At 46.4% G+C, this 13,837-nt stretch overlaps 1 protein-coding gene across 3 annotated transcripts in view; it reads right to left on the bottom strand.

The window, feature by feature from the left end:
* Positions 1–13,837, bottom strand: part of TP73 (tumor protein p73) — a 78,821-nt gene that overhangs the window by 50,523 nt on the left and 14,461 nt on the right. For 2 of the 3 annotated variants that reach the window (XM_083452144.1, XM_083452146.1), the window contains one exon: positions 366–611. In XM_083452144.1, the coding sequence (XP_083308270.1) occupies positions 366–611 (246 nt within the window). Of the gene's footprint in view, positions 1–365; positions 612–9,048; positions 9,340–13,837 lie in introns of those variants that run through there. The other variant, XM_083452145.1, reaches the window with a different exon arrangement.

Below are 13,837 nucleotides of genomic sequence, written 5' to 3'. Positions count from 1 at the left end.
AAAGTCCACCACCTTCCGAGGTGGTCCATCCCACTATCAAACCAGCTCTCACTGTCAGGAAGTTCTTCACAATATTTAGGTAGAATCTCCTTTCTTGGAATTTGAATCTATTGGTTTGGGTCCTACCCGCTGGAGAAAACAAGCTCTCTCCATATTCTATGCAGCAGCCCTTCAGGTATTTGAAGATGGCTCTCCTATCACCTCTCAGTCTCCCCTTCTCCAGCCTAAACCTTCAGGCATGAGATTTACCTGGAGACACCAGGAATCAAACCTGGGACTTTCTGCATGCAAAGGGAAGCCGTTCCTCCACTGAGCTGTGGCCTTGCCCTCCAAAAGAGCCAAAAAACCCAAGCCATGCAACTTACTGTCCAGGTTGCAGATTTAGCCGTGCTGGATTGCTGGAAGGTGACCTCGAAGTGATGCGGCCCCGGGTAGTCAGTGTTGGACGGGATGACAGGCGCTGGGGACATGGTGTCGAAGGTGGAGCTGGGCTGCGAGTAAGGCGAGAGCGTCGGGACATTGGAGGCGTGCTCGGAGCTATAAGGGCTAGAGGAGGCGGCCCTGCTGTCAGTGCTCTGATCCATGCTGTTGTTTAGCAAATTAAACTGAGACTGGAGGAAAGGAAACGGAGGGGGAGGAGGATGGAAAGGGGGGGGGAGGAGGAAGGAAGGGATGGAGAGAAATAACACCGCCAGTTTAAACACATGGAAATCTCAACACACTCCTTTTTTTTGCAAAAGAAAAAGTTTTCCAGGTGTCTTGTTACAGGCACCTTTAAAGGGGTAGCCTCACTCCAGAGAAAACCAGCATGGGCCATTCATGGCTCAGCTTCTTATCTTTAGCCACTACACCACCCCCAATTCCAAACAAGCCACCACTTGTTAGAAAAAGAGAAGGATACTCTCTTTTTTTGCCTTTTGCTTTTTTTTCTAACAAGACTGACCTTGTTCCTCAACTTGGTCCAGGATGGAGATGACATGTGTGCAACCCTCCCCCTCCAAAAGAACCACAACCCAGGATATATACATACATGCATACATATATAATATATGTAACAAATTTAGCAAAGTGGAACCCTTGCATTTTGGCCTTGGGAAGAGCTAAAGGTTTTGTGATTTGGGCGCTGTCCATTCTGAAAGTGAGACTAAAGGCATTTGCATAAGTGACTGGCCCTCATGAACTATCTTTAGGTGCAGCTGTGGATAGAGATAGAAAGAGATTTCAATTTCAGTTCCTCTCCTTTTTCCAATCTTAAATCTAGATTGCACATTGCTTTTTTTTCTCTTTTACATAAGACAGCATGAAAATGTGTGCCTTTTTTGTGCATTTTTGCAACACATATTTGCCTTCTGTAAGCATTTTTGCAAGCGGTTTCTCCCACCTTCCAACAGGATGCAAGTTTGACTGTTATTTTCACTAATACGTGCATGCTTGCTTGTATGCAGTCTTTGCTTGGACTATTTCATTGAAAATCTTCTCTTGGAGAAGTGCTCATTTCAAAACAGAACTGTGTTTTGGTTCACATAGCTGTTTTGGGGGGGGGGGGCAGATTTGAGAAGTTTGTATTAAAATGCAGACCAAATGAATTTTCCCTCCATCCCTGAGCCCCAGCCAGCATACAGCCAAAAGTGATGTTGAGAGCTGCAGTTCAGCAACCTCTGGATGGCCCATAGGTTCCCCACAAAGGAGGTGATGTCCAAGAATCCTTCCAGCTTTATAAGTCTATGGGCAAGTGTACTTGCAATGGGCTATAGTGCATTCTCATCCACAGATGTAATGAATGAGCACAACAGTCATTTGTGGAGAAGCATACAACTATTAAGAGAACAGCAGCCGTGGCTCAATTAAAAGAGCATCAACTTTGCATGCAGAGCAGAGCTTCAAACTGTGACATCTCCAGGCAGAGCTGGGGATTTCCTCTGTCCAAAACCCAGCAGAGCCACAGCCAGTCAGTGTAAACAATACTGAACTACATAGACCAAAGGGTCTGGCTCAGAATAAAGCAGTTCTCTACTTCCTTGTGCAGGCAAACTTGTCCAAGGAACTGGAAGCAGGTGATAATTGTCTTATACAAAACCCATCTACCCTTTCTCAGCATGAGGACTGTGTGCTGAAGGTCCAAGGGTTGTATGCTACATACACCCAGCAGATATAAAGCCACTCACACAGGTCACATGCATGCCACACTCATTGCCAATGAAGTGCTGGGCTGAGTGGCGTAAACCTTTCCATACAACTCCATGCTTTGACTGGGCCATTTCACTGTTGCAGTGCTGCGCTGTGCAGAGGAGCTTTAAGCCGCTCAGCTCAGCACTGAGATGGAGAAAAGAGTGTGCTGATTTTGCTGGGGGCTGGTGAGCCCCCTGCAGTGGATGTGGCCCATGGGCTTTGGGCATGGCACCCATGAAGCTACCCGACTGATTTCTCCCTGGATGGGCAAATGAATCTTGAAGACTTTGCAAAGAATCTTCCCTCGGGGCAAATGGGGTCCTGGCTTGCCAGCTACCTTCAGCCAACCCCCACCTGCCAGCCTTCTTACTTTCCACTAGTCAACAGGGGGCGGGCACTGTCCATCAGCTTCCTTCATCTTAGCCTGAGTGTTGCCCCTTGTATAACTCAGCAGGGAGAAGAAGGCAGATGGGGCACAGCTAGAATGAGTCGGCTCTGCCTCTGGCACCACCTGCTGCTGGGCCTCCTCCCTTTGGCCCCCCCACTCCCAATGGGCACCACAGTGCCACATCTGAGGATGCTGCGCAGAAAGCAAATGCCCTCTTGCTGAGTTACAAAGCCTCCTTCTGATCCTCTTTCCTTATTTCAACGTATGCATCTCCCACCTTTTTGAGGTCTTCGAGGCAGTTCATGAGCGTGTTTGAACAAAGTATATTTTTGGTCTTGGCAGAGGCAAGCCTGCACACGTACGTAGGTCTTCCACCCCAGAACAGGCACACAGATTCCCTTGCCCTGTGCTTGGGGGTCCATGCTGAAGACCCATGCCAGGGCTGCAATAGCTTTCTAGCATCACTCGCTGGGGAGGGACCATAAACTCAATGGTTAGAGCGCCTGCTTTGCACAGAGAAGACCCCAAGTTGAATTGCTGGCATCTCAGGGTACAGCTGAGAATATCCCCTGCCCACTGAACACATGACAGGAAACTGTTGGAGCTCACTCCAACTTGCTGGTGAGCAGGGCCGTCTTAAGCATATCCGGCACCGTGGTGCAAAGATCCCTCAAGCGCCCCACCCCCATTTCCCAGAGTTGCCAACCTTTTCCCAAGCCTCTGCGGGGATCGCTCTCCTCCCGCAGAGGCTTGAGAGGCAAGCTGCACACCTGCTATGGTTGACGGGGCACAGCTGGTGGGTGTGCAGGAGGGAAAGGGGAGGCTGCCGGTAAAGCCGCACAGCTCCCCCACTCGCTGGGGCGCCCCTGAGAGGCTGGCGACCTGGTGCAACGCACCAGTAAACCTAATGGGAAAAACGGCTCTGCTGGTGAGAGGGTAGTACAGCCATAGAATGATAGGACTGTAGACTTGTAAGGAACCCCGAGGTTCATCTGATTGCAGTGGCGTAGCGTGGGGGTGCAGGGGGGGCCGGCTGCACCGGGCACAACATCTGGGGGTTAGGGTTAGGGGGCGCAAATCCACGGGTTAGGGGGCACAAATCCACGGGTTAGGGGGCGCAAATTACTTCCTTTGCCCCGGGTGCTGACAACCCACGCTACGCCACTGTCTGATTGGCATGTACTAGGGTTGCCATATTTCAAGAACTAAAAGTCCAGACATTTTTTGGGGGGGGGGAGTTTCAAAAATCCAGACATTTTGCTGATTTCCCCAAATCCTCCCCCCTCTAGACGCTAATTCCGCCTTTGCAATCCCAGACTTCTCTGGAGAAATCTGGACATATGGCAACCCTATCATATACAATCTTTGGCCACACCCATCAACATCAATGGGTCTACTCTAGCACTGGATCCCACCCAACGACCTGACTCTACACCAGATAAAGCAAAACTCTGAAGATGTGTCTGCAAAGCAACAGAAGCTGGATGGATTTCATTTTGCAGATCCCCAGTTCAACACAGCAATGGAACTTAGTTACCCTCCCCTCCTTACCAACATGCCATCAATCTTAAGATTTTTAAAACTAACCAGACTTTGGAATCAAGGGACAAGTTATAACTTGGGATTCTCGAACCTCACCCACGGATAACTTTCTGATGTTGCACTCTAATAGCTTCCTTTCTTTCTCTTTTTTCTTTTTTTTTTAAAAAGTACCAACATGAGACATCCATGTCAAGCAAGACCTCCAGCGCGTTGCAACTCCTACAATATCATCAGTGTTCAGTGAGTAACAGTTGGAATTCGGAGCAAGACTGAACTTGCACTGGTGGAGAACACCTCTTTTCTCCCCGAAAATATGCATGCAAAACTCCTTTGTCCTCTTTGATAATACAGTTCCAGGATGCTTTCGCCCTCCGCACTATGGATCTTGAGGTGCCTCCTCAGACAGAGATCCCCAAGAATAGGAATTGAGGAGAATTTTGTTTTGTCTGCATTTTAAAGCAAACCAACCAAATTCGCAGTTCTCCAGCTAATATGCAGCTTGAACAGAGTCGGCAGAGTCCTTTTTTAAAAAATGCAGTTTTGGTTCAAAAGACACATACTGAAATCTGTATTTTATGAGGATAATGGGTTGTGGCCAATGCTAGGCTTAATGAGACCAGACCCATTGAAATTATCAAAACTAAGGAAGTCATGCCCTTTAACTTCAGAAGATCTACTCTGAGTAGGACTAGCACTGGATACCATCTAATGCATACAAAGGTGTAAGGCATATGAAGTGTGAACTTTATATTAGAAATGTATAAAACGTATTTGCAAAAAAATGCATATTTTAGGGGGAAGTGTGTACAACGATGTATATAATTTAAGCACAACATTTTCATTTTTAATTTTTTAAAAAATTATTAAAAAACAGGACAGGACAGACTTCTGGCTGAAAAACACATGAAAATACAAAAATGTGTTTATCAGGAGGAAATTCACACCAAAATTCTGAAGAATTTTCATGATGGTGATTGAATTGCAAATTGCTGCAGAAAGAGATAGAACTGAATTTAAGATTGGAAAAATGAGATGCCACAAACTAGCAGATCCTTCCATTGCTAATGATGGGGAATTGAATAGTTTGGCCACCTTATGAGAAGATAAGACTCCCTGGAAAAGACCCTGATGCTGGGAAAGATTGAGGGCACAAGGAGAAGGAGACGACAGAGGACGAGATGGTTGGACAGTGTTCTCAAAGCTACCAGCATGAGTTTGACCAAACTGTGGGAGGCTATGGAAGACAGGAGTGCCTGACGTGCTCTGGTCCATGGGGTCACGAAGAGTTGGACATGACTAAACAATAACAACAAGAACATCAGAGGTGTCTTTCTGGATCTGACCAAAGGTACAGCATCTAGTTTCCCAAGCTGGTCAACCAGATGCACATGGGAAGCCCACCATACGGACATGGCTGCAAGAAGCCCATCCCACCGTTATTCCCCAACAACCGGTCATCAGGGGCATAATATACAGCCATCATGACTTGATGCCACTGCTAGCTTCCTACTCCACCACCAAGGATGTGTCTAACCCCCATTTTCAAGCCATCACCAAATTTTGTGGTAGCAGCTTCCATAGTTTATCTATGCCCTGTGTACAGTCGTTCCTTTGGGCTGGAATCTCCTACCAATCCATTTCTTCAGCTGATCCTGTGTCCTTGTCTCATTAGAGAGAGTAAAAAAAAAAAAAATCACCCTCTCCATCCACTCTCTCCACACCATGCCTAACTTTCTAAAAAAAACTCTGCCAAGTCCCACACCCACCTTTACTCAAACTAAACATTTCTCCGGTGAAAATAGAGACGTCCCATTCCATACCCCCCAATATTTCTCTGATGAAAATAGTGACATCCTAAGGAAAAGCAGCACATTCCTGGATCAAATCAGAAACCCGGATGACTTATTTAAATCTGGGATTGCCCCTGGAAAATAGGGGCACTTGGAGAACCTGAACTTTCTTTTCTTTTCTTGAACTAAAAAGGCTGCAGGGATAGGAGCTTCTTAGTTCAAAAAAAAAGAAAAGAAAATTATAGGGGTGTTGCTGCACCTTGGTGATCATTTTAGTTGCCCTTTTCTACTCCTTTTTTTCCTGATTTGAAACCTCTCCTGAGACTGGACACAGCATTCCACATGTGATTGCACCATAGATTTCTATAGAAGTATTGCAATGAGGACAGAGGGTATGGATTCGTTTTGGTTAGGATGCTATTGCGGACCTCTGCCTAACTGGCGCTTTCTGAAAAGATAAAAGAACACAGTAACAGCCTGTGAGATCAGCCCAAAGGCTCATCTAGCCCCGGATCCTGTTCTCATGGTAGCCTACCAGATTCCTCAATGGGAAACCCGCAAGCAGGATCTAAGTACAAGATCACTCTCCCCTCCATTGATTTTCAGCAAGGGGTATTCAGAAGCATGGCTGTCTCCAACTATGGTGGCAGAGACTAGCCATCACGACTAGTAGCCATTGGTAGCCCTTGCCTCCATGAATTTGTACAATCCTCTTTTGAAGGCCATCAAAGTTGGTGGCTGTTCAGTAACCAAATAATGTGTACAAAGCTGTGAATACACTGGAGCGGGGGGCAGTGTGCATAGAAATGCTAGTGAAATGCATATATTAGTGAAAATGCATCATGTTAGGGAAGACTCCTTGCGAGTAAGTGTATGTATGGCATTAAATTGTGCGTACTATTACAAGAAAATGCCATGAACTTGGTCAGCGTTTTTAGTATGTGGTACTAAGAGCTTTAGTATGTGGTACTATGACAGAATTACAAAATGTAATCCAGCATGGATCAGATCAGAAATCTAGACGAGAGATTACCGGGAGTGCAAGATATACAGATAATAAACGGCTTGTTTTAAAAGAAGAAGAAACAAAACCACAACGGTGGCGATTACTGGTGAAGTAAATTAAAGAGACACAGTCACCCTGACTCTGGCAATTATCTCCTAAGGTTACAGAAAACACATGGCCTGTGAGCATTACACAGGATCGGAGGCAGCTACCATGAGTGACTCACGCCAATTAGCACAAGTTAAGAGTCAGACCCCACTGAGCACACACCATGGGTGTGTTACACTGTTTGGTAGACAACAAGGTCTAAGGCAGATCACCTTAAATGCTGAGTGATAAATTGACAGATAACTTCTAACTGTGAAGAATCAGATTATAAATCCCTTTGATTTTAGTGCAATTCACTTCTAGGTAATACATTTAGGGTCCAAGCTTGGAAGCAGAATCCCAATGAAATGGCCAGGATTTAATAAATGCAACTTAGAAGCCAGGCTCTGGAGCGACTTTTAAAGTTGCAGCAAAGGGTGTGAGCATGAATTAACATTGCCATTGTTCATATATATGGGGGGGGGGGAGAGAGAGAGAGATTGTTTGTCGTCGTAAACTTCATGGAAATTTCTGTGCCATTGGAGATGTTCTTGCGGGTTGTTAATTGTTCAGCAATTTCATGGATCAAAGCAAAAGAGAAATGGAAATAATTACTGTGAGATTGCTTTCTTTGCAAGATAGCTTTAAGAGTATAACATGGCGATTTTTCTATATAAAAAGGTATTTACTGTTTGAGATTGTCAAGGATAAATAATGTCAGAAAAGCTAAGAAGCACGCCACCCGAACGTAACATGTTCAAGCAGAAGTCTCATTGAACTCAGCCTTCCTTTCTCGCTTGTTAAGAGTGCTTAATATACTTGCCTTAAAAGCACATACAGTAAAGTATGAATGGCATAGGTGAAACACAGAAAACCCATAAAGAAACAAGCCTTCATCTCTGTAACCAAGCAATAATCCGATAATTTCAAAGCCTAGGGCACCAACACAAGAATCTGGGTTTATCAAACATTAGTCCCATTAATTTCAATGGGATGTATCCAACTAAGTTTAACCTAAAATAGACTCATTGGAATGAATTCGTCTACTCTAGGACTAATGTTAGATAACGCCTAATGGGTCTACTCTGAGCAAAATCTAACTGACTACTTAATGGAACACTTAATGGACTACTTAACTGACACATACTATTGATTAAAGGCATTTATCGACTTATAATATTTGAAATAAGAGCCAAGCACATTCATCAGTAATTGCCAGTGAGTGCCTTTCTTTTACTCTAAGGAAGCTTGTTTCCGATGCACTGTGGTAAGGAGCCAAATTCTGTGGGCATGTTGACAAACCCTCCTCTGTCACTCGTTGAAGACCATGCTGAGGACCAAACATTGTGTTGCATTTCGCTGGAACCCCTGCAAACAGCTGAACTGTCACAGTGTAGGCTACATCACAGGATCCCATTCCTAAAAAGGACAACGTAGATTCCCCTGTGGTCTTTGTTGACTGCCATATCCTAAACGTACTGGGTCTTTGGTTTTACAGATCCCTTTTGTCCCTAGTTCTCTTGAGCAGCTTCCTAAGCAGCCTCCCTTACAAAGTTATGGATGAATGGGGAAATACCACCTCCAGACCCGCAAGAGAAGCATTTAAAAAATTGACATGTGGGAGTCAAGTCGGAGCCTAACCTTTATCTCAACTGGAGACAAAGGTCAAAATACACCACTGAGCCACCGTACCAGATGCCTTGCCATACAAGCATCCTGTGCTGTGGGACCCAACTCCATCTTCAATGCAAGCCTGCTAGAGTGAGATCAATGCGTCTCCCCACATGCTCAGAAGTGCAAAGACAGTGGCTGGCAATGTCCCTCCAGGTTTTCAGACTCGCTCTGTCCTACCTGGGGATGCCAGGGACCTTCTGCATGCAAAGCAGATGTCCTGTGCCACCGAACCATTTGCTAACAGGCAAAGCAAACGCTACCCTGATTCAACCCATCCTGAGCCAGCCCACACTGGCATTCCTCAAGAATCCACAGGTGCCCTGTTTAGGTCTAGCCAAGCGCCACCGCGTCACGGGAACCGAGCCCTCGGCAGAAGAAAAGTCGACACCTACCGTGGTGTAGTGCTGCATTGGGTTGCTAGCGTACAGCATTTTAGTCTTCTTGGGGTTTAAAAGTAACAGGGGAAATCCCTGTCGCCGGAGTCATGGAGTCAAGGGGTGGACGGTGGAGCCGCGGGGGGCATTTAAACGGCATGCAAAAGTGGGGAGGGCGGTGAAGTGCCTGTGCTGTGCCAATGGGGAAAGGGCAGCGGAAAGATGTGGGGCTGGCTACTTTGGTGGCTGGCTATTTTGCTTGCTTCTCTACCCCCACCCCCGGCACCCTCCCCACACCTTAGTTCTGTCATCTAGCTGCATCTAACAACAAAACTCATACCCACCCCTTTCCCTCTCTCATGACTATTCATTAAAGAAATAGGCAGGCCTAGACTTGCCCGGTGATGTATTGGACAGTACCACTGGTTCTCAGTGGAAGGGGGGCGGGTTGGAGTGTGAGGTGGGTGTCCTTTCTGCAGAATAAAACCGAGCCAGACTTAATTCCCATGTCCAAAATATTTTTTTAGCTGCATGAAACAGATTTTGGTGGTACGTTGCTTTGTCACGGACAGAGTGAGACTTCTCTGCATGGGCAAACGGAACGATTTGGAAATTGTCCCCAGGTGTGTGTGTGTGTTTGTACGTGTGTATTTGTGAAGCTGGGAAAAAAGGTTTGTTCCCAAGACAGATAGTAATAGATCATAGAAGTCTGTGCTTTAAAGAGAAGGCCTTCCTTCTTTCTGCAACAAAAACATGTATCAATCCATCGATCAATAGATGCAGTTACAGTGGTACCTTGGGTTACATACGCTTCAAGTTAAAGACTCCGCTAACCCAGAAATAGTACCTCGGGTTAAGAACTTTGCTTCAGGATGAGAACAGAAATCGTGCTCTGGCAGCGCAGCGGCAGCAGGAGGCCTCATTAGCTAAAGTGGTGCTTCAGGTTAAGAACAGTTTCAGGTTAAGAACGAACCTCCATAACGAATGAAGTACTTAACCTGAGGTACCACTGTATACGCAAGAGTGCAAAGCGGGGTACTGATTGTGCTGCTTCCATACCACTGGCATGAATGGATTTTAATATCATGGAGTCTGCAAGCTGGCAAGCTGCATGAAAGCTTCTCTCCTTTGACCTATAAGGCTTCAGTCCACACCATTAGGGCTGCCATATGTCCAGAATTTCTCAGACATAGCTGGGATTCATCCGCCATAAATAGTGACTGGGCAGAATTTCTGAAAATTGGTCAAAATGTCTGTGAAAACCCAGGCATTCGGCAACCCATGTTTTTTGCAAGAGATTTTGCAAAAGAAGCTTAACAACTTTTGTGTCTGGATTTCCACTTTCTGAAATATGGCAACCTTGCACATTATACATTTAAAGCATCTCCATCGCACATTTAAAGTACATGGCTTTCACCCAGAGTACCCTGGGAAATGTAGTTTACCCCTCATGGAGCAACAATCCCCCATGCCTACAGTTCCCAGGATTCTCTGAGGGAAGTCATGAGTGCTGAACGTGCTTTGAATGTGGATCTGGATAGTTTGTCTTTTGATTTTGTGTGTGTGTGTGTGTGTGTGTGTGTGTGTGTGAAGGACTGGCAAAGAGAGGATCAGGAAGATTGGAGGGTGATGGGCAGCTGCCTTATTTACTGCATCAGACCACCGGTCCATCCATCTCAGAATCATCAACAGCAAAGATGCAGAATTTTTCTCCAGCTTGAGGGCCACATTGCCTTCTGGGCAATATTCCAGGGGCCACATGCCAGTGGTGGGTGGTACCAGAGGCAAGAGCAGGTGGAGCAATGAATGTAAGCTTCAGCTTTGTGCAGTAGATTGGTTTCTACTCACACTTGCAGACACTCTATCCTTCACCAGGCAAGCAAGAGGGATGGTCCAGTTGGGCAGAAGCACTCAAGGAGAGGCTGTGCTCCCCCTGCTCTTCCTCCAGTGAGACCCCTGGTTCCGGATCTGAGCAAGAACGAACCCTGACACTGTGGTGATTCTTCAGTGTCCACCTTGTTCCCCAGGGCCTCTGAATATAGTTAAGAGTTGTGGCTTGGGAAGAATTCCAAGGGCCAAAAAGTGAGGATTGGAGCTCTGGGCCTGAGGTTCCTAACCCCTGGCCTATGCTGAACCACAGTGACTCTCCACCCTTTCTGACAGGGCCCATTTCCAATTCTATCAAGAACCAAACCTAGGAGCTTTTGCCTGCCAAAAGCAGGACTCCAAGTCGCCTCTCCTTCCAAAGGACTTGTTTCTGTCCTGCGCTTCCTTCTCAAAGGAGCCCAGGGCAAGCAAGCAACAAGTGATAAAACGATAAAGACCACCTTGAAAACAATTCCAATACAGATGTGGACTGGGAGAGATCTCAACTTAAAAGGCTTGTTGGGAGAGGAGGAGGGTAGGGACCGAAAATATGACAGAGACAGCAGCTCTGTCTCTGGAGTGCATTCCAGAGGGCAGGAGCCACCACACTGAAGGCCTGGTTTCTATGTTGTGAGCAAAAGACCTCCTGGTAAGATGGCATTTGCAGGAGGCCCTCACTGATTGACTGGGTATATAAGGGGTGAGATGATCTTCCAGGTGTCCTGGTCCCATGCTGCATAGAGAGCTTTGTACACCAAAACCAGTGCTTTGAACTTAACCAACCATAGGAAAAGAACTTCTCAACACTCTGGGATGCAGAGTGCACATACTAACAAGTGCATGCATATCAACCAGCAGGCTCATCTGGATCCACATTCACATTCTCAGGACCATTGGAGATATTGGGATGAAGCCTCCTTTTATCATTCGCTGCCTCCTGCCCATCCCTCTTGCATTCATCCCCCATCCCTTTATCCATATACCTTCCATGAGGAACGGAGCTCCATTTTCCCAGCAGACTTGAAAGAGTCTGAGGGGCAGTGAGAACGACCACTCACACTTCTCCAGAAAAGAGGGCAAAAGAGGACAGATATCTACGTCACATTCGCATAATGCTAATTTATATGTGCAGGGGCGGATTTAGAGATAAAGACAGCAATTTACTTGGAACAATTTAATTGGAACTTCTCAGCATAGTGAGGATGACCATCCTTGGTCAGCTTGAGCTACTGTCCAGGTGGAAACTGTGGCTGGGCATCTCCTAGGTCTCTCAACAGAGAGGCTGTTCTCTATAAAGCAGGGTACATGACATGGTTTGTGTTGGGTCAAGTGACCTCAACACTGCCCTGTAGCCCACAGTATCTTAGGCTGTAGACCAGGGTTTCCCAAAATTGGGTCTCCAGCTGTTTTTGGACTACAACTCCCATCATCCCTAGCTAGCAGGAGCTAGTCAGGGATGATGGGAATTGTATTCCAAAAATGGCTTGAGACCGAAGTTTGGGAAACCCAGATATAGACCCTGGTGCAGAACTTTACAACTCTGGGCAAGATCAGTTATTCTGTTAACCACGGGTTGGATCCTACTCAGAGTATACCCACTGAAGGTCCTCAACATGACTAACTTAGGTCCAATGATTTCAGCGGGTCTTCTCTGAGCAGGACTCACCTGGATGCAACCACATCCTCTGGGCTCCCACGTAGGGGGCTGTTATCGTGGGGTTACAGTGATTCAGCTCAGATATTATTGACAGGGCTTGGCATATTAGCACTCCACAAGCAGAACCTGCAATAAAATATTACAGAGGATCCTTGCTTCCAAGAGGGCTGGGAAACCTGTGGCCCTAGCCATGTCGAGCTCTCCAGATGTTGACTTCCAACTCCCATCATCATTTGTCATTGGGGCTGATGGGAACTATAGTCCAACAACACAGAGAGCACCCCATTGGCTATCCTTGCCCTAGGCAATGGTAGCTGATGCCTAGTGGAACTGATAGGGCAGAAAGCAGGGAAGTCAACAGCAGGTGGCACCAGAAGCAATGACAGAGCCAACTGATTCTAGTTTTACTCCCCATCCTACTCTTCATACCTGCTAAATTCTATAAGGGCAAGGACTGAGACTAAGGAGTATGAAGAAGACAGCCAGGGCCACCCTGTAGGCAAGTTGCAAGTAAGAAGGCAGGTGGACATAGAATTATAGAGTTGGAAGGGACTCTGCAGATCATCTAGTGCAACCCCCTGCAATGCAGAAATATGCAGTTGTCCCATATGGGGATTGAACCTGCAGCCTTGGCATTATCAGCACCATGCTCTAGCCAACTGAGCTATCCAAGCACATCCAGAGGAATCAAGGTTGGTGGGGCAGTACTCCATTTGCTCTAATGGATCAGTCTCCACTGCCTCTGGGGCTGCATGCACCCAACTTTCAAAACCCCTCTGCAAACTATCAGTTCAGATCTCTAGTCAGAGTGTCTTGCCCCTCTTCCCACAACCAGCTGGCCCCAGGTTCAATTCCCAGGGTCTTCAGCTAGGTGATGAAAGTGTTGGAAGCTTGGGTGCAACTCTGCTTGGGGTTAAGACAGATAGAGTGTGGGGCATCCATATACCCAGATGATCCCTGCCCATTTAACCCATCAAGCTTCTTTCTCTGTCTCCCATCTGTTTAGGCTGATACATCTTAGGTGACGTGTTTACAACCTCCTCCTCCTCCTCACACTTCTTTCTTAGACCTCAAGATGACAGGTCCTCTTTGAACTAGCCTCTGAAAGATCAAAGGAGCAAGCATGGCTGCCTTGTTCTTCTCTGGGCTAGTTAGACTAGAACTAAAAACCTTTCTAGCTGCTGTGTATTTCCTAAAATCCTTGTGGTGTATTTCCTACAACAAACAATTTTATTATTCTCTTGCATCTTTCTTTGTGTGATTTCAACAGAGCTTCAGTAGAGA

Source organism: Podarcis tiliguerta (genome assembly GCF_965153285.1).
Source record: "Podarcis tiliguerta genome assembly, chromosome: 8".
Classification (NCBI taxonomy): domain Eukaryota; kingdom Metazoa; phylum Chordata; class Lepidosauria; order Squamata; family Lacertidae; genus Podarcis; species Podarcis tiliguerta.
Note: the sequence above shows the minus strand (reverse complement) of the source record. Positions and strands in the feature narration are given on the sequence as shown.